The 20159-nt window shown below is 40.1% G+C and overlaps 1 protein-coding gene across 1 annotated transcript in view; it reads right to left on the bottom strand.

Annotated features, from left to right (window-relative positions):
- LOC102190925 (medium-chain specific acyl-CoA dehydrogenase, mitochondrial) overlaps window positions 1-18785 on the bottom strand; it is a 42473-nt gene extending 23688 nt beyond the window's left edge. Inside the window, exons 1-5 of the mRNA XM_018045557.1 lie at window positions 18723-18785; window positions 15437-15524; window positions 3355-3424; window positions 2096-2196; window positions 1210-1290 (exon numbers count right to left, since the gene is read on the bottom strand). Of these exons, the coding sequence (XP_017901046.1) occupies window positions 1210-1290; window positions 2096-2196; window positions 3355-3382 (210 nt within the window). The 5' untranslated portion in view covers window positions 3383-3424; window positions 15437-15524; window positions 18723-18785. The remainder of the gene's footprint in view (window positions 1-1209; window positions 1291-2095; window positions 2197-3354; window positions 3425-15436; window positions 15525-18722) is intronic.

The following is a 20159-nucleotide window of genomic DNA, read 5'->3' as shown; positions in this document are numbered from 1 at the left end:
CTAGATACATATTTGAGTATATATTATGAGCTAGAAGGGGGAAAATGTACAGCAAACCATTATTAATTCAGAGATCACAATATTTTAGTGACTAGAATGAATATATTTTTATGTATATTAAAGATATGAATAACAAAACTGTCAAAGAAATGTTTAAAATATTTAAACTACTTTTAAAAGACTTTAATATTTTAGAAATACCTATTTATAACTAATAAGATAATTACAAATACTCTTATCAGTACATTAAGTTCTTCTAACCATCTCTCTATGCTACAATTTTTTAGCTTGTTTCTAACATTTTATACATTACAAGAAAAGAACATGGATGTTTCACACAATTCTTAGATAATATTGAAATTTAGCCTTCTAAGAAACTTTCATTTGTTGAAACAAATTGACAATTAAGTAGGAAATACATATAAATGTCTTTTATTAGTTTGCCTGAAATGTAGGCCCTGAAACAAACTTAAAATATTTTCAAATGTTACTTCCTATTCTTTCAGACTGATTCTCACAAGTAGCTCAAAACTAATAACCATTTACTAGGTTTCAGTATCACAATCAGACCCTAGACTGAAATCTGTTTCACTAATACCTAAAAGAAAGAAAAAATCCTTATGTAAAGTCACTTTCAAAATAAAAACTCAGTATGCATGTGTGTAAAATGTATGAAAATATCTTTTTAAAAAAAATCCAATTTAAAAATTAGTTGAGTAACTCTCAGAAAATTAAATAAAATCTATAACTCTTCTCCTGAAGTCACTCAGTCATTCAACAGTTACCTTGTCAGTCATATTAATTTCTTATTAGTTCAATAAACTATTAGTTCAAACACCTAGAATTATATATTCGATCTGAACTTCCTGACACACAACTACTCAGTTCGAGAGCTCCAGAGTGCTCCATTAAGTAGATATTTCTTGCCTGGAAATAAGTTAGAGGATTCTTATGATACTTTTCTGGCATCCTAGAAACATCATAAGTAGGTTTCTTTTTTCTGGAAACAGGCAAGAGAATAATTTTATGAAACTTTTTGGCATCCCAGAAACACTACTGTACTTAAATATGTTGCTTTTGTCTTAACATGTTACATAGCCCAATGTATATATACAGACTGAAAAGGAAAAAGAGCACGCTTATTCCTTTCTTCTTCTATTTTTATTCCTTTCTTAAATGTGAAATAAAGTAGCTGCTGCATATACTCATACACATTAATGGCTCCTCAGTCATTCTCCCCCAATATTTCTTTTGTTGTTGATCATTTCCAGCAATAATAACAGGCATTTGCTGTCAACCAAAGGGAAGTGACATTAAAAAAGCAAGATATTTTAAAATTAGGTATGTCAATTCTTTCTTTATTTCTGGCCTCGCTGCACAGCTTGTGGGGTTTTAGTTTCCCAACCAGGGACTGAACCCAGGCCCTCGGAGCAGTGAAAACTCAGAGTTGAAACCACTGGACTTCCAGGGAATTCCTAGTAAATTCAAATATAACACTATAATTCAAAACAAGACAACTATTTTTCCCCAAGTGTAAGCCCAAAGAAATGGCCTTTATTCTGCCTCTAAGTCAGAGAGCTAACACCACAAGGGTTATAAATAAAGGATATAAATCTGTTAATCCAAGTATGCACATACAACTAAGTTATATAGGACTTGTTCGTAATGTAATATGTAAACCTCTACTGTAGTAAAATGCACAGATAAATAATTAAATTTATAATAAATGACATGGTACATATGATCAGGTCTCCTAAGACTTAGTCACTAAACTTCAGCATTGCTGGCAGTGGCAGCAAGTCATCCCAATCCTTCTCCTGAATGACCTTATCTAAGAATTGCCACTGAAGCCACAGCCAAGTGTACAGTTTACCCACAAGGACAGGCAGGACTCCAAGTACAAACCACAAAAAGGTCAGAACAATCAACTCATGGAGTAAAAATCCAGGCTTCACTGCAGAACCTTGTGGGTTTGTTTGTTTGTTTGTTTGTTTGTTTTTTAGAAGAAAACTGTGTTCTGCCAACTAACCTAACCTAGCAGGATTTTTTCATTAACCACAGCTCAGTTAGCCAATTAATTTTCTAAATAACTTACCCCTAGAGAATTTGCTTCAATAGCAGTCTGAACCCCTGTACATCCATAAGCCAATTCTTCAATAATTAAACAGTTATCAAAACTTCCAAGTCCAAGACCTCCTACGATATCAAAATGTTTTAAGAGCCCATTGTAATACATAGCACATCTCAACAGAAATAAAGGCAAATTATTTAAATGACTTGCAATATAACAATTAGGTTAACTTAATCTTAAAAGCAAATTTACAAATACAATATCTATAACACAAGAAATTAAAAGATTTTGGGCCAGTACAGTAACAAAGTATACTTCGTTATATAAAGCTAAAATTAGTTTTAAAATTTCAAAAAGCTCTCTTACTATTTGTAATGTGGACCTGTCTTCCTGCTTCACCTTGATTTTGTAAAAATTTGATTCAACTTTGCTAAAAGTTTGACCCTTTGAGGAAAGGAGTGAAAGGAAGTCTCAATTAAATGTAAAATTGAAAGTAGAATTAAAGATTTTAAAATTTAAAAAATTAAAAAAAAAAAAGAAAGTAGAATTTAAAAGCAACAACTCAACCAACCTAGACAAAGGATTAACAAGGATTAAGCTAACATTGTGATTTAATCACTAGGTCGACTGGGATTTTTAGCCTGCCAGGTTCCTCTGCCCATGGCATTCTCCAGGCAAGAATAATTGAGTGGGTTGCATTTCGTTCTCCAGGGATGTTCCTGACCCAGGGATTGAACTTGAGTCTCCAGCATTGCAGGCAGATTCTTTACCATCTGAGCTACCAGGGAAACCCCACTTTGGAACCAGTTATAAAGAAGGAAGAATGCCTCTGATTGTTGAGTACAAGGCTTCTAAAAGCTGGCAAACATTGAAGTCTATACAGGGGCTGCTGCTGCTAAGTCGCTTCAATGGTGTCCGACTCTGTGCGACCCCACAGACGCAGCACACCAGGCTCCGCCGTCCCTGGGATTCTCCAGGCAAGAACACTGGAGTGGGTTGCCATTTCCTTCTCCAATGCATGAAAGTGAAAAGTGAAAGTGAAGTTGCTCAGTCGTGTCCGACTCTTCGCAACCCCACGGACTGCATCCTATCTGGCTCCTCTGTCCTCTGGATTTTCCAGGCAAGAGTACTGGAGTAGGTTGTCATTGCCTTCTCCACTATACAGGGGCACATAGGTACAAAACCATTTAATGGTGACAAATATTTGAAAGAATGACTGAATAGAGTTTTAGAGTTTTCTTGTTCATATGCATGCTAGGATTAAAAATGTAAAGAAAGCTTACCACAACTTTCTGGAATGCGTGTATTCATTAAACCAAGCTCCCAGGCTCTTTTAATTAATGGGACAGGGTACTGAAAGAAATATAATAATAATAGAGGAAAAAAGTTATATTTAAAATCTACTTATATTTAAAATCTTGTAAAATTTGTCAGACTTTCACTCCTTAAAGTGCATATACCTACCTCGCCCATTTTATCATATTCTGCAGCAACTGGAATTATTTCCTCCCTGGCAAATTAACGAGCAGTAGCTTGAAATTCTTTCTGTTGTTCAGTGAATTCTAAGGGAAAGTTATTTTTAAAATATTTAAATAGGACAATGAGTTGAGAAAATGAAGTCAGTATGTGCTGCTGCTGCTAAGTCGCTTCAGTCGTGTCCGACTCTGTGCGACCCCACAGATGGCAGCCCACCAGGCTCCGCCGTCCCTGGGATTCTCCAAGCAAGAACACTGGAGTGGGTTGCCATTTCCTTCTCCAATGCATGAAAGTGCAAAGTGAAAGTGAAGTTGCTCAGTCCTGTCCGACCCTTAGCGCCCCCATGGACTGCAGCCTACCAGGCTCCTCCATCCATGGGATTTTCCAGGCAAGAGTACTGGAGTGGGGTGCCATTGCCTTCTCTGAGTCAGTATGTAGATATTTATAATTATAATGGAGACTTTCACCTTTGATAGCCAAAAAGTTACAGTGCAATGTGCTTTCAGACTACTCAAGATTTCACTGTACCATATAATTAAATCTATGTCAATATTAATGCCAAAAAGGTAGGTAAGATTTCTCGCTTTTACAAATGAGTAACAGATACAAACAAGTTTTTCTCTTCCCAGTATTAAAGTAAAAACAATTTTTCTTATTCTTAACTCTGAAGCAGAATCATCATATTTTTACTAATACTGAAATGAAACTAATATGTAAGACATATCCTGACCTCAAGAATCAATCTATTAGGGAGGTAAGACATGACAAGTGACCATACACCAATTAAACTTGTACAAAATATCATAAGAATACCATAACTTCAATTTTACTCCTCCTTTAAACTCAGATAACTTAAGTTTACAAAGGAGCCCAAAGCAACTGACAAAAGTGGTGGGAAGGCTTCTTAAATTAATGAAAGAAATAGGGTGGCTGGACCAAGCACAGAAGCCAATTACTACTGATTTTTTTCAATTCTGCACTAACATGCAGTTTTATTATAGTTGCATCCAACATTAAAGGATAGGTAAAATTTAAGAGCAATATATGACGTTTTGGGCAAGAAGAATGAAAGAAAAGACAGAAAGGTAAGAAAGAAAAATAAGAATGTTTAGGATTATAGCAATAATTTGTATAGGGATGTGTGAAATAAAATATAAAAGACATTAGAAATTTGGTATTCAATAGCCTAAAATAAAATCTCTCATTTTACAGATAAAATCCAGAGTTCCAGAGAATATCAAGAAGAGAAAAGAAAGCCTTCTTAAATGAACAATGAAAAGTAGAGAAAAACAATAAAATAGGAAAGACTAGAGATCTCTTCAAGAAAACTGGATATATCAAGGGAACATTTCATGCAAGGATGAGCATGATAAAGGACACAAATGGTAAAGACCTAACAGAAGCAGAAGAGGTGGTAAGAATACGCAGAAGAACTATACCAAAAAGGTCTTAATGACCCATATAACCACAATGGGGTAGTCACTCACCTAGAGTCAGATATCCTGGAGTGTGAAGTCAAGCAGGCCTTAGGAAGCATTACCACCAACAAAGCTAGTTGAGGTGATGGAATTCCAGTTGAGCTATTTCAAATTCTAAAAAATGATGCTGTTAAAGCGCTGCACTCAATATGTCAACAACATTTGGAAAATTCAGCAGTGGCCACAGGACTGGAAAAGGTCAGTTTTCATTCCAATCCCAAAAAAGGGCAATGTTCAAACTACTGTACAATTGCATTCATCCTGCATCCTAGTAAGGTTATGCTCAAAATCCTTCAAGCTAGGCTTCAGCAGTACATGAACTGAGAACTTCCAGATATTCAGGCTGGATTTAGAAAAAGCAGAGGAACCAGAGATCAAAGTGCCAACATTTGTTGGATCATAGAGAAAGCAAGGGAATGCCAAAAAATATCTACTTCTGCTTCATTGACTACACAAACATCTTTGACTGTGTAGATCACAACACACTGTGGGAAATTCTTAAAGAGACAGGAATACCAAACTACCTTACCTGTCTCCTGAGAAACCTATATGCAGGTCAAGAAGCAATAGCTAAAACCTAACATGGAAGAATGAGCTGGTTCCAAATTGAGAAAGGAGTATATCAAGGCTATATATTGTCACTGCGTTTATTTCACTTATATGCAGGGTACATCATGTGGAATACTGGACTGAAATACTGGCTGGATGAATCCTAAATTGTAATCAAGATCACCGGGAGAAATATCAACAACCACAGATATGCAAATGATACCACTCTAATGGTAGAAAGTGAAGAGGAACTAAACAGTCTCTTGATGAGGGTGAAAGAAGACAGTGAAAAAGCTAGTTTAAAATTCAGAATTCAAAAAATGAAGATCATGGCATCCAGTCCCATCACTTAGTGGCAAATAGAAGGACGAAAAGTAGAAGCAGTAAGAGATTTTTTTTTCCCCCCTTGGATTCCACTGCTGATGGTGACTATAGCCATGAAATTAAAAGATGCTTGCTCCTTGGAGCAAGGCTTCCCTGGTGGCTCAAATGGTAAAGCATCTGCCTACAATGTGGGAGACCCAGGTTTGATCCCTGGGTCAGGAAGATCCTCTGGAGAAGGAAATGGCAACCCACTCCAGTACTCTTGCCTGGAAAATCCCATGGGTGGAGGAGTCTGGCAGGCTACAGTCTATGGGGTCGCAAAGACACGACTGCGCGACTTAACTTTCTTTCTTTCTGCTCCTTGGAAGGAAAGCTATGACAAACCTAGGCAGCATATTAAAAAGCAAAGACACTACTTTGCCCAACAAAGGTCCATCTAGTCAAAGCTATGGTTTTTCCAGTAGTCATGTATGGATGTGAGAGTTGGACCATACAGAAGGCTGAGTGCTGGAGAATTGGTGCTTTTGAATCATCCTGGAGAAAATTCTTGAAGAGTCCCTTGGAGAGCAAGGAGATCAAGCCAGTCAATCCTAAAGGAAATCAGCCCTGAATGATCACGAACGGACTGATGCTGAAGATTCAGTACTTTGGCCACTTGATACAAAGAGCTGATTCACTGGGAAAGACCTGGATGCTGGGAGAGATTGAAGGCAAAAGAAGAGTACAGCAGAGGATGAAATGGTTAGATAGCATTACCAACTCAATGCACAGGAATTCGAGCAAACTCTGGGAGACAGTGAAGGACAGGGAAGCCTGGCGTCCTGCAGTCCATAGGGTCAAAAACAGTCAGACACAACTTAGCGACTGCACAACAACAACATATCAAGACTGTGAGTGGCAAAGGGGTAGGGAAGGCTAGGATCTATTATGTATTGTTTGAGAACGTACTTTGATCCCATCACTATATGCTAGAATTTCACCTATGTCATATAATTTAATCTTCAAATAAACCCTGTCTTACAGATAGGTGCAACTGGTCACAGGTGTTATCACTATTCCTTTACTTGATCTCCACAATCTCCCTCTGAAACACTTATATCTATCTCCTCCACTGTCACCCACCAAATCGCCACAGATTTCTACTGCTAGTCTCTTACTACTGGGTATGAATCTGTATGTGACAAACTGAAACTAAATAGCAATGATACCAAACCTATGTTAATATCTCAATAAGAAAATAAGAAGATACAGTGTCCCAAACTGCTATCCTCACACTGATGTGAAATTTTCACCTAAATCTGTTGAAAAAACTTCATATGGATGCTGACAATCTTAAAAAATAAAAACTGAAAATGTTAACCCTAGGGAGTTTTGAGTTTGTTATTTCTTTCAGGGTATGATTTCATTATCTCAGCTGCCTTTTAACTTTTTTCTGAAACCAAGTGAATTGAGAAAATGGGTTTTTAAACTAGAGAAACGGTAATACTTCTGAAGCAAGAAGCACTCTAGGGGGCAAAGGATACTGAAGAAAAGTGTTATTATTTCATATTCTTTGCCTGGTCTTCATTTTCAAAAGAAAAGGGGAAGGCAAATGTTATTCTGTTTTCCCCCAACACCACATGGCTCCCCAATCCCAAGACTAAGAACCACATTTAGCAACAAACTGCTGTTCCATATATGATGGCCAAACTAGACTCTGGCTTATTAGTAGAAACCTAGCAATGTGTATCTAATAATGTTTAAGAAGTATTTGTTGCATTCTTTTCTAAGTTGAAGACTATTCACATGAAACAGTCGATTTGTTATTTATGAAGATATTAAGAAGAGGTGGCAAGAATACACTGAAGAACTGTACAAAAAAGATCTTCACGATCCAGATAATCATGATGATGTGATCACTCATCTAGAGCCAGACATCTTGGAATGTGAAGTCAAGTGGGCCTTAGAAAGCATCACTATGAACAAAGCTAGTGGAGGTGATGGAATTCCAGTGGAGCTGTTTCAAATCCTGAAAGACGATGCTGTGAAAGTGCTGCACTCAATATGCCAGCAAATTTGCAAAACTCAGCAGTGGCCACAGGACTGGAAAAGGTCAGTTTTCATTCCAACCCCAAAGAAAGGCAATGCCAAAGAATGCTCAAACTACTGCACAATTGCACTCATCTCACACACTAGTAAAGTAACGCTCAAAATTCTCCAAGCCAGGCTTCAGCAGTACATGAACCATGAACTTCCGGATGTTCAAGATGGTTTTAGAAAAGGCAGAGGAACCAGAGATCAAATTACCAACATCAGCTGGATCATGGAAAATGCAAGAGAGTTCCAGAAAAGCATCTATTTCTGCTTTATTGACTATGCCAAAGCCTTTGACTCCGTGGATCACAATAAACTGGAAAATTCTGAAAGAGATAGGAATACCAGACCCTCTACCTGCCTCTTGAGAAACCTATATACAGGTCAGGAAGCAACAGTTAGAACTGGACATGGAACAACAGACTGGTTCCAAATAGGAAAAGGAGTACGTCAAGGGTGTATATTGTCACCCTGCTTATTTAACTTCTATGCAGAGTACATCATGAGAAACGCTGGGCAAACGCTGGGTTGGAAGAAGCACAAACTGGAATGAAGACTGCTGAGAGAAATATCAATAACCTCAAATATGCAGATGACACCACCCTTATGGCAGAATGTAAAGAGGAACTAAAAAGCCTCTTAATGAAAGTGAAAGAGATGGAAAAAGTTGGCTTAAAGCTCAACATTCAGAAAACTAAAATCATGGCATCTGGCCCCATCACTTCATGGCAGACAGAAGGGGAAACAGTGTCAGACTTAATTTGGGTGCCTCCAAAATTACTGCAGATGGTGATTGCAGCCATGAAATTAAAAGACGCTTACTCCTTGGAAGGAAGGTTATAACCAACCTAGATAGCATATTGAAAAGCAGAGATATTACTTTGCCAATAAAGGTATGTCTAGTCAAGGCTATGGTTTTTCCAGTGATCATGTATGGATGTGAGAGTTGGACTGTGAAGAAAGCTGAGCACCGAAGAATTGATGCTTTTGAACTGTGGTGCTGGAGAAGACTCTTGAGAGTCCCTCTCACTGCAAGGAGATCCAACCAGTCTATCCTAAAGGAGATCAGTCCTGGATGTTCATTGGAAGGACTGATGCTGAAGCTGAAACTCTGATACTTTGGCCACCTCATGTGAAGAGTTGACTCACTGGAAAAGACCCCAATCCTGGGAGGGATTAGGGGCAGGAGGATGCTGGGAGCCAGCGTGAGGAATTCCACCCGTGACAAGGTCATGCGGCAGAGCTCTGATGGCAAGGCTAATCAGACCTCAGGTTTTCCCCCTGGAATTTCCTGAGCATCTACTCCACCCATAATAAGAATCTGCCTGCTTTTCCACTCTTCCAATATTCTCTGCAAAAAATCTAATCAGGGCTTTAGTCTTCTGCATTTGAAAGGGATGTTTCAGGTTAAACCCCCTCTGATAACTCTCTAGCTTGCCTAACAGGTTCCCCCGGATCTCTTACAGCTTGTGAATTGCTTACAGCCCCCCAACCAAGAGAGGCACAAAGCTTAAAGCATCTTAAAGATACAGAGCCTTTTCTAAAGAGCTAAAAATTATATTGGTAATGGGTTTTCACTGTTGACTCAATGATTGCCGCCAGGCCTCCATAGTCTTTATCTTTTAGGCACCTGGGAGGATGTTAATCCATGTGATCGGGATGTAGAAAAAGATATATAGTAGTTTTGATGTTAGCAACACCAGACTTTTGAGTTAATTACTTTTCTTTTGTTATAAATCACTGTACTCCTTTTACTTGTTACAAATTGCTGTATCTTTGCTATGTAAGGATGTAACTTTATTTAGTGCTTTCTGAGAGTGGCACCAGACTTTGGGAAGATCAACACAAATAAGTCTTCTAGTTAACAAACCCTTATCAGAAAAAAGGCTGTAAAATGTTAATTGGCCCTTTTTGGCCAGAAGATGATGTAAATCACCTAAGACTTGTGTCTACAATTAGGTATGCAGAGAGAAAAGCCTGGTTTTGATAAGAGTCTGGACTGCTAACGCTGCATAACTTTGTGTTACCCATTGATCTCCATGTATTATCAAAAGTATAAAGAGCCTTCTGAACAATAAAGGATGGACCAGTTTCTCAGACTAGTCTCTCGGCCTAGTTTCTTGGGAATCTGGCTCCCCTCATGTCTCTCTTTCTCCCTCTCCCTCCCTCTCCTCTTTACTCTAATTTCAGGCTGAATTCCCATCTGGAGCGGGGTGGCTCACCAAGTCTACTTACTTGTCCTGGCTTTTAAGACCCGCGCGAAAGGGAGCCTAAGGTGGGGCACCCTTCTATATTCAAGTGGGCGCCAGTGGCCCAATGTAGATGGTGCAAGCTCCTTGTCTGGAACTTTATTGGCCTTCCCTGTATTCAGCCTTGTTTCTCCACTTAATTTTCCTACTACACTATTTCTTCCTAATCTAATCTTACATTAGTAAATAAATTAGTTTTCCTCGCCAACGCCGTCCCTGCTTCGAATTCCCTGGATCCACCGGGGCTGGGCCCTGGCAAGTGGTGCCTGAACAGGCTATTCGAAGGTAGGTTCTTCTGAGCAAAAGCTCCCCCTAGAGCACTCTCTGTTGCTCCCCCCAGAGTGATTTAATCACTCCCCCCGGAGTACTTTCGGTTACTCCCCAGTGTTGAGTGTTCGGGATGGCTAGGACCCCACTCAAGGTGCTGCAGACCCCCCTGTAGGATAGACAGGGTGAGTAGGAGTGGGAAGTGTTGAAGGGTTTAAGAGAAACCTGGTTTTCTAGAGGTTGAAAGAAACCTCCTTTCTTCGGGTTAAAAACCCCCCTTGGCTAAGGTAAAACCTTTTTGTCAAGGCAGACTTTTCTATAAGACTTAATTTTCTGACATGGGTAACAGTGAATCAAAAGAAAGACAGCTTTTTATAGGCGTAATCTTGCAGTTGCTAAATAAACGAGGAATTAAAGTTAAGAAATCCAAAATTCATTCATTCTTTTCATTTGTACAAGAACAATGTCCTTGGTTTCCAGAAGAGGGCACTGTTAACTTAGATACTTGGGAGAGTGTAGGGAAACAATTAAAAATTTACCATGCTGAACATGGCTCAGAAAATGTGCCTACTGACGCCTTTTCCTTATGGAATATAATTAGGGACGCTCTAGACCCTGCCCCTGAATCTGAAAAAGTACATCTTAAAGAGGAAAGTGCAGAGAAAAAGGTATCTATCGAAGAGGAGAGTGAGGAAAAGGAGGCTATACCTAGCTATCGGCAGTTGAATGAAATGTTAGTTGCAATGACTGCCCAGGAAAAGGTAAAAGATAGAGATGAGAAAAAAGACCAGTTTTCAGATGAGGAAGATTTGGAAGAGGTAGTAACTCAAGATCATTCTGATGAGGATTGGCCTTTATTAAATAAAGATGCTCCAAGGAGTTTAAGAGAAACTTCTCTAATTAGATCACCTGCTCCAAGGAGTTTAAGAGAAACTTCTCCAATTAGATCATCTGCTCCAAGGAGTTTAAGAGAAACTTCCCCAACCAGACCACCTGCTCCCAGGAATTCAAGAGAAATTTCCTCAATTAAGCCTTCTGCTTCCAGAGGCTCAGAAGAAATGTCCCCTATCAGGTCATATGCATCTAGGAGCTTAAGGCAGACATCACCAGATAAAACATCCATAAGATCTAAACACCAAACAGATAAAAAATCCCCAAAGTATGAAGAAAGTGACATAGGACACCCCTTGCCCCCCTCCTCCCTGTAAGGGTGAGGGGTCTCCACTAGAAGTTCCCCGAAGAAGGGTTTCCTCTAGCCCCGATGATGAATTTGACCCCCACCTTGAGGCTTGTCTCCCCATAATATTTGATAGAAGTGGTGGGGGAGGAGCCCCCCACTGGGAACCCATTCCAATGAAAATGATTAAAGAACTCAAACAGGCTTGTGCTTTGTATGGGCCTAAAGCCCCGTACACTGTATCATTGGTAGAGGCTTTAGCGGGGGAAATGGATGACACCCCATGACTGGAAGACAGTCGCTAAAGCTTGTCTTTCTGGAGGGCAATATGTACTTTGGAGAGCTGAATATGAAGATCTTGCCCCAAAACAGGCTGATGCTAACCAAAGATACGGCCCAAGATACATTGTAAAAAGTATGTTGGCAGGGACTAATGATTTTGGAACACTTAGAGATCAGATGGGATTAGACAGAAACACTCTAAACCAAGTAACCGCCTGCACCCTCGGGGCTTGGCGCTTGTTACCTGAAGGGAAAAAGAATCAACCTCTTCCTCCTCAAATGTTAAACAAAAACCAGAAGAGCCATATGATGACTTTACATCAAGACTTGCAGAGGCAGTCCACAGAGTAATTTCCAATACTGAGGCAGCTGGAATACTGATAAAAAACACTGGCATTTGAAAATGCTAATTCTACCTGCCAGGCCATTCTATGTCCTATAATAAAAGGCTGGGCAAATAATAGATTATATCAGGCAATGTGCAGATGTAGGACCAGCAATGATGCAGGGCATTGCCATAGCTGCAGCCATAAAAGGAAATTCTTATTAGCAGGCAGTACAGTCCTTTTTTACAAACAGGAATAACCCGTCAAAGAGTCATTCCAGTAGTCCAGGCCAGAATATTGGTTTATCCAAGGCCTGCTTCTCTTGCGGACGGGAAAGGCACTTTATGCATGCTTGTCCCCAAAAAGCAGCCGTTCTTCTCTGCCGAATTCTGCCTCCCCGGCTGTGTCTGCTAATCTCCCTAGGTCTCTCTGCCCTCGTTGTCAAAAAGGATATCATTGGGCAAAAGAATGTAGGTCACAATTCCATAGAAATGGAGCTTTTCTGGGCCCTAACCAGCAGTCGGGAAACGGATTGAGGGGCCAGCCCCAGGCCCCGACAACAATTGGGGCAGCTTCACTGAACCCATTCATTCCCTTCGTCCCGTCGCAGAACTCATCAGAGCAACCCCAGGCAGCGCAGGACTGGGCCTCAGTTCCACCACCTCAACAATATTAACACTAGATAGCCCCACTATAAAAATCCCTACAGGAGTTAAAGGCCCATTACCAACAGGTTTAGTGGGAATTATATTAGGCAGAAGTTCCTTAGCTATGCAAGGTCTCACAATTATCCCTGGAGTAGTTGACTCAGATTATACAGGAGAAATCCAGATAATGATTTCACCCCCAACTAAAACTTTCCAAATTCATCAGGGACAAATAGCACAGCTTTTGCTTTTGCCTTACTGCGCTGCCATAGGGCACACAGCTACTCAGAGTGAAAGGCAGGAGAAAGGATTTGGGTCTAGCGATATGGTTTTTTTGATAACAGAAACTACTCAGAAACGTCCTATGAAAACTATCCTGATTAATGGCAAGTCTATTGCGGGGTTATTAGACACAGGAGCAGATGTTTCTTGCATTTCAGGAAAAGACTGGCCCAGCTCCTGGCCCACACATACTACTGAAAATAACTTGGTGGGGATAAGAAGAGCCCCCACAGTAGCCAAAAGTGCAAAAATTTTAGATTGGCAATTTGAGGATACCTGTGGAACTTTCCAATCTTATGTCGTTCCTTCCCTCCCCTTTATCCTGTGGGGAAGGGACGTGCTATCTCAAATGGGAGTGTTACTTTTTAATCCTGATGATAAAGTAACCTCTCAGATGCTGCAAATGGGCTATGATCCATCAAAAGGATTAGATAAACAGCAGACAGCCCTCCAATAGCCCCTGGAACACTCCTATTTTTGTCATTCAGAAAAAATCTGGTAAATGCCGACTTTTACAGGATTTGAGAGCAATTAATGCCACCATGGAGGACATGGGGGCTTTACAACCTGGGCTCCCTTCCCCAGTAGCTGTTCCAGAAGGGTACAATATAACTGTGATTGATTTACAAGATTGTGTTTTTACCATTCCTTTAAATGCTGAGGATCTTAAAGATACAGAGCCTTTTCTAAAGAGCTAAAAATCATATTGGTGACAGGTTTTCACTGTTGACTCAATGATTGCCGCCAGGCCTCCATAGTCTTTATCTTTTAGGCACCTGGGAGGATGTTAATCAATGTAATCGGGATGTAGAAAAAGATATATAGTAGTTTTGATGTTAGCAACACCAGACTTTTGAGTTAATTACTTTTCTTCTGTTATAAATCACTGTACTCCTTTTACTTGTTACAAATTGCTGTATCTTTGCTATGTAAGAATGTAACTTTATTTAGTGCTTTCTGAGAGTGGCACCAGACTTTGGGAAGATCAACACAAGTAAGTCTTCTAGTTAACAAACCCTTATCAGAAAAAAGGCTGTAAAATGTTAATTGGCCCTTTTTGGCCAGAAGATGATGTAAATCACCTAAGACTTGTGTCTACAATTAGGTATGCAGAGAGAAAAGCCTGGTTTTGATAAGAGTCTGGACTGCTAACGCTGCATAACTTTGTGTTACCCATTGATCTCCATGTATTATCAAAAGTATAAAGAGCCTTCTGAACAATAAAGGATGGACCAGTTTCTCAGACTAGTCTCTCGGCCTAGTTTCTTGGGAATCTGGCTCCCCCCGTGTCTCTCTCTCTTTTTCTCCCTCTCCCTCCCTCTCCTCTTTACTCTAATTTCAGGCTGAATTCCCATCTGGAGCGGGGTGGCTCACCAAGTCTACTTACTTGTCCTGGCTTTTAAGACCCACACGAAAGGGAGCCTAAGGTGGGGCACCCTTCTTTATTCAAGTGGGCGCTGGTGGCCCAACGTAGATGGTGCAAGCTCCTTGTCTGGGACTTTATTGGCCTTCCCTGTAAGCCAAGTTATTCAGCCTTGTTTCTCCACTTAATTTTCCTACTACACTATTTCTTCCTAATCAAATCTTATATTGATAAATAAATGTTTTCCTCGCCAATGCCATCCCCACTTTGAATTCCCTGGATCCACGGGAGCGGGACCCCAGCAGGAGGAGAAGAGGATGGCAGAGGAAGAGATGGCTGGATGGCATCACCGACTCAATGGAAATGAGTCTGAGTGAACTCCAGGAGTTGGTGATGGACAGGGAGGCTTGGCGTGCTGTGATTCATGGGGTCGCAAAGAGTCGGACATGACTGAGCAACTGAACGGAACTGATCTACTTAAAAATGGCAGGAATATATATACACGCTGCTAATACAGATGTATGTATAGGGTACTATAGCTGAAGAAGAAAACAAGATCAGAAAGGATGGGTGTGACTAACAGTGAACAATCTACAAGTGGTGACAGACATTACTAAGTTTGTTTACAAACATATTCCAGATAATTACATATAAAAAGTCGCATATATGGACTTCTCTGTTGATCCAATAGTTAAGACTCCAGCTTCCACTGCAGGGAATACAGGTGTAATCCCTGGTCAGGGAACTAAGGTCCCATATGCCATGCGGCAGCCAATAATAAATAAATAATGAAATAGAAAGTCTTTTTTAAAAAGTTTCATATATATATAACAAATACAAGTTTAAAGTCAAAACACAAAACAAATATATACCAAAACTAAATCCTGATCCTGGCTCACATTGTACGACAGTGTTTGTATGTTGTGATCTCCAGCCAAAACGAGAAAGACTTCTCAGTACCTGTAAAGAGTAATTTTATTACAACAAATTTGGGAATTTAAACATCAGTCAAGTAGAATACTGATAAGTATTTACAAGTAAACAGAGCAACTTGTTTGACCATATTCAGGAAAACAGTTTAAGTCATTACTTATATGCCTTCAACCATAATTTGATTTTTGTATTGTCAATTATCAGATGTTTTAACACCTATCATAAAGGAATTTTTTTAAAAAAATGCAATGCAAATAAAACTAATCAGTAGCTTTGTAGTACTAAAATGGAATATTTCCAAGACAAGTAAGAGTCAGGGATGGTAGTAGACTTAGAACCACTGTTCCAGAAATCTCACCTTCCAGCACCAGAACACCTTGTAACTGGGGAACTGCAATGGGGGGAAAAATGAATAGTATCACTCTACATTCAAGAGTTGCCTCATTTATCAACTTTGGTTCCCTGTCCCTGGTAGACTCCCAAGAATGTCTCTGGGAATCTTCCCCTTGAAGAACTCCATTTTGTAAGATTTCTCACTTGAACAAAACAAATTAGCCTGAAAGCATGTTATATATTTTCTGCTGTTGTCTGTAACTATTCTTAGAATGTTCTGAGCCAAGAGTCAGCACACTATGGTACCCCCCAGTTTTGTAAATAAAATTCTGTTGGAACACAGTCAGATCACATTGTCTATTGCTGCTATCACAGCAGAGCTGGGAAACCACATGGTCCACAAAGCCAAAAATATTTACTGTCTCTTTACAAAAAAGTTTCCTAACCCTATTTTAAACCATTACTCAACTATTTGTCTTAATTTCTGAAATCTACTCATATTTCTTCAAAAAGATATATAAAAATATAATCAGATATTATTTGCAACCTATTTTTATACTCATAGAAAGAAAGGATATAATCAGATATTGTTCCTTTGCAATCTATTTTTATACTCATAACAGTTCAGTATACACAAAAAGTAACCACTTGCATTTATTAAAGTTATCAAACTGGAAACCATACTGGAACTCTTGAGTAAATGTTTAAGGAGAGCCAAAATTACACAATTTACAGTTTAAGGAATTTGACAGAACTAAATTTTACTAAGCTAGACACTGAAAGAAAAGAGAAATTCAACAATCTACTAAAAGATGAAGGACTGAACTTGCTTATGTTTTTCAAAATCTGTGAAAAGAAACTGTCCACTTTGTAGATAACAACTTCTACTTGTAAACAGAATTACCTGCATGTAAAGTGACAACATAGACTATCAAATGTATTAATTTAAATAACCCTTTCAATAATATATTTTATACTACAATTTTTTTAAATTACAGAATATAGAAATTCACATTTTCTTTGTAATTTTCATTAATTTTGTTTCGGAGTTAAAACTTGGTTTCTCAGGTACTCATTCTCCACCAAACCTATTCTTGTTTAGTCACATTCCATGTATTAATGCACCTGAATCTGAGTCAATCCTAAGACTAAGGAATTATTTTTATTCCTATTTTGTATATGAAGAAACTGGGGCTCAGAAAGGTCAAGTAAAATTGGCCAAGGTCACTCTATTAGGAACCAGGATTATTACCTTAACATTTATGATGAAGAATTCGTGCTATCAATCACCTTGCTATACTGCTCTTTCAATTCAAGTATCCTAATTTGCTATTAGATTCTATAAAGAAAAAACATTGCACGAAAATCAAAATAAAAACCTCTTCTAAATGTGTGTTTAGACAGCATGGTATAAAATCAGACCTCTCAATATAGGTAAATGGTTTGTTGAGATTTTAAATAGGGAATTATCAGTGTATTTAAAATAATTTACAAAGAGTTTGCATATGACCCTACAGGAAAATCTGTTACATAAAACAAAGTATAAAGGTAGTTACAGCCAGGGAACAATGTCCACAAACTTGTTTATTAACTTCTTTCCAAACCTGGAAAATGAGGTTAACCTTACTGGGTAACTGTCGAGATGATCAAAGTAAGTTAATGTCCTGGAAGCAAAACCGTCTATAAATGTTATTAACTCTGGGTTCTCCACCAGAAATATGGAATTCAAAACCTCCAAGGGTAGCAACATTAATCAAGCATTAACTTTTCAATAACAGCACAGCTATAATTGAAAACTTTTGCATATTTCTTAGGAATTAAAAGTCTGAGTTATATGGGAGTGTCAAAGTGGCATAAATTTTCTGGATCAGGTTTTTCTGTATCTATTTCGTCCCTGCAACAACCCCCCACCCCCCACCCCAGCCCCAAGACTGAGAAATCCAGGTTTTTTTTCCTGGTATCAGCATTTAAAATCATTTTTTAAATCCCTCAACTTCTGCCTTCAGCACCCATTAACTTGTATAGCAATGACAAATACTGGGCAAGAATCCATTAGAATTACTCTAAACCTGACACTATTTTGGTACAAGACATAATTTTCTCAATTATAAATAACATATAAATGGCAATAATATTTAAGATAGCCAACTGTATCTAGTAGCTGAGACAATTTAAAATCTGTGAGACACTAGAATAAACAGACAAGCTTCACAGAAAATTCTGCTCTGGGATTTTCTTTTCTCCTTTATTTACATACACAACCTGGAGGCACCTCCCTCCATACTGTAAAACCAACTGGGTATTAAAATATATTAACTATCCTAAGGAGCACCTGCTCCATTTTCCTTTTCCTCGTTACTTGGCAGGCACCCAAGGGAAAGACTATCTGAATTCTGCACTTTGTAGTATATTCATCACAGAAGACTTCCTTCTTAGTGTAGGGACTGAGAGCCAAGAGAGTGTCCTCCAAGAGAAAATAAACTAGTTCAGCAAAGACACGGTTGTAATTTTTAGGCCCTGGACAATTAAAAGACGGGTTTACTTCAGGATATGACAAGACTCCTCTGGGAAATCTTTGGAAGGTTCTCAGGCCAGAGAAAGAAAAGAGATATTCTGAAAAGGGCACGCAATCTATATACGGGGCAATTGCCAAGGAGATACAGGAAACTGAAAACCCAGACAGCGTTCCGTCCCACAGTGCGAGGAATGGGTGGGCGCGAAAGCCAGGCGAGGGTCCGGAATCCTGGTTCCTACCAGGAGCGGGGTAAGCGGGTGCCAAGGCGCCTAATAATTGGGCTCCTTCCTCACAGCAACTCCCCACCCCGCCCGGCCTCCTCCCGAACACCACAGCCTCCACTTCCCACCCGCGCCGAGCCCTGCTCTTCCTCTCACCCCGCAGCTTCGCCTAAACAGCGTGATCATGGTGTCTGCGGGTCTGGTTATGCAGTCTCTAACCCAGTTGTGACAACTCCACGGACGCGCCTGGCTAGGCACTCATCTGTCCCTGCCTATATTATGTCCCCGCCCACCCTCAAAAGTTGTGGGCGGGGCCTCAGTTGGAAGGGACAGAAAGGAAAACGAAAGACTGAGGAGGCGGCAGCCTGCGGGGCTTAGTTGACCGCATGCTCAATAGGCAATGGTCCTCTCTGCGGCCGCCGCCATCTTGGAGGGAGGTCTAATGTGCTCTAGGTGCCTGACAGGACGCAATGAGTTTCCCTGAAAAAGCATATCTTCCCGTCGGTCCTTTGAATTCAGTCGACGAGCCCTGTTGGGTGAAGACCGGGGCTGACAGCCGTGCGGAGACAACCTGGAGGGCGAATGGTGGCAGAGGCGGGGACTGGGCAGACTGCAGGCAAGGGTCACGTAGCAGGCTGAGCATCTGGGTGAGAGGGCTTGGTGAGGAGTTTGGCAGAAAGGCGTCTGTTGGTTTTCCAGCTTGACTTTTATCCGGAGACACCTATCAGACTCAAATCGTTTCTGCTTCGAGGGGTCAAAGGGTACTTTTCTCTGAAACACTGGACCCAAAGCAGAAGGATGTTTGTGATTTAAATCAAAGAGGAACGTAATCACCTGAGAGATCACAACATTTCTGAATCTTCCCAAGGCTATTTATTACTATGACTTCCCTGGTGGCTCAGACGGTTAAGCGTCTGTCTACACTGCGGTAGCCCTGGGTTCGATCCCTGGGTTGGGAAGATCCCCTGGAGGAGGAAATGGCAATCCATTCCAGTATTATTGCCTGGAAAATCCCATGGACAGAGGAGCCTTAGGCTACAGTCATCAGCTGCTGCTGCTGCTAAGTCACTTCAGTCGTGTCTGACTCAGTCTATGGGGTCGCAAAGAGTCAGATACAACTGAGCGACTTCACTTTCACTGAGATAACCATGGTGTTACAATGCCCGGCAATTTGTAAAGCTGTGTATTTGTGAAAGCTAATAAAAGCCCAGTGCGGGTCGAGGGTATGAATGCTTCCCAGGGTTCCTAGTACTTTTCATTTTTGTTGGCCCCATCCTAATTGAGGGGGCTTCCCTGATGGCTTAGATGGTAAAGAGTCTGCCTGCAGTGGAAGAGCCCTAGGGTTGGATCCCTGGATTGGAAAGATCCTCTGGAGAAGGGAATGGCTCCCGACTCTGGTAGTCTTGCCTGGAGAATTCTGTGGACAGAGGAGCCTGACAGGGCTACAGTCAATGGGGTCTCCAGAAGTAGGACATGGCTGAAGGATTAACATTTTCAACACTTTCAACTTTCATCCTAATTTAGGCCCTCATCACTCACCCCTAAATTTTGAAGACCCAATACCCAATAATACCCCTAAATAAATAAATATGT

Source organism: Capra hircus, chromosome 3 (genome assembly GCF_001704415.2).
Source record: "Capra hircus breed San Clemente chromosome 3, ASM170441v1, whole genome shotgun sequence".
Taxonomy (NCBI): Eukaryota; Metazoa; Chordata; class Mammalia; order Artiodactyla; family Bovidae; genus Capra; species Capra hircus.
The sequence above is the reverse complement of the archived record's forward strand: the minus strand, read 5'-3'. Positions and strand labels throughout refer to the sequence as shown.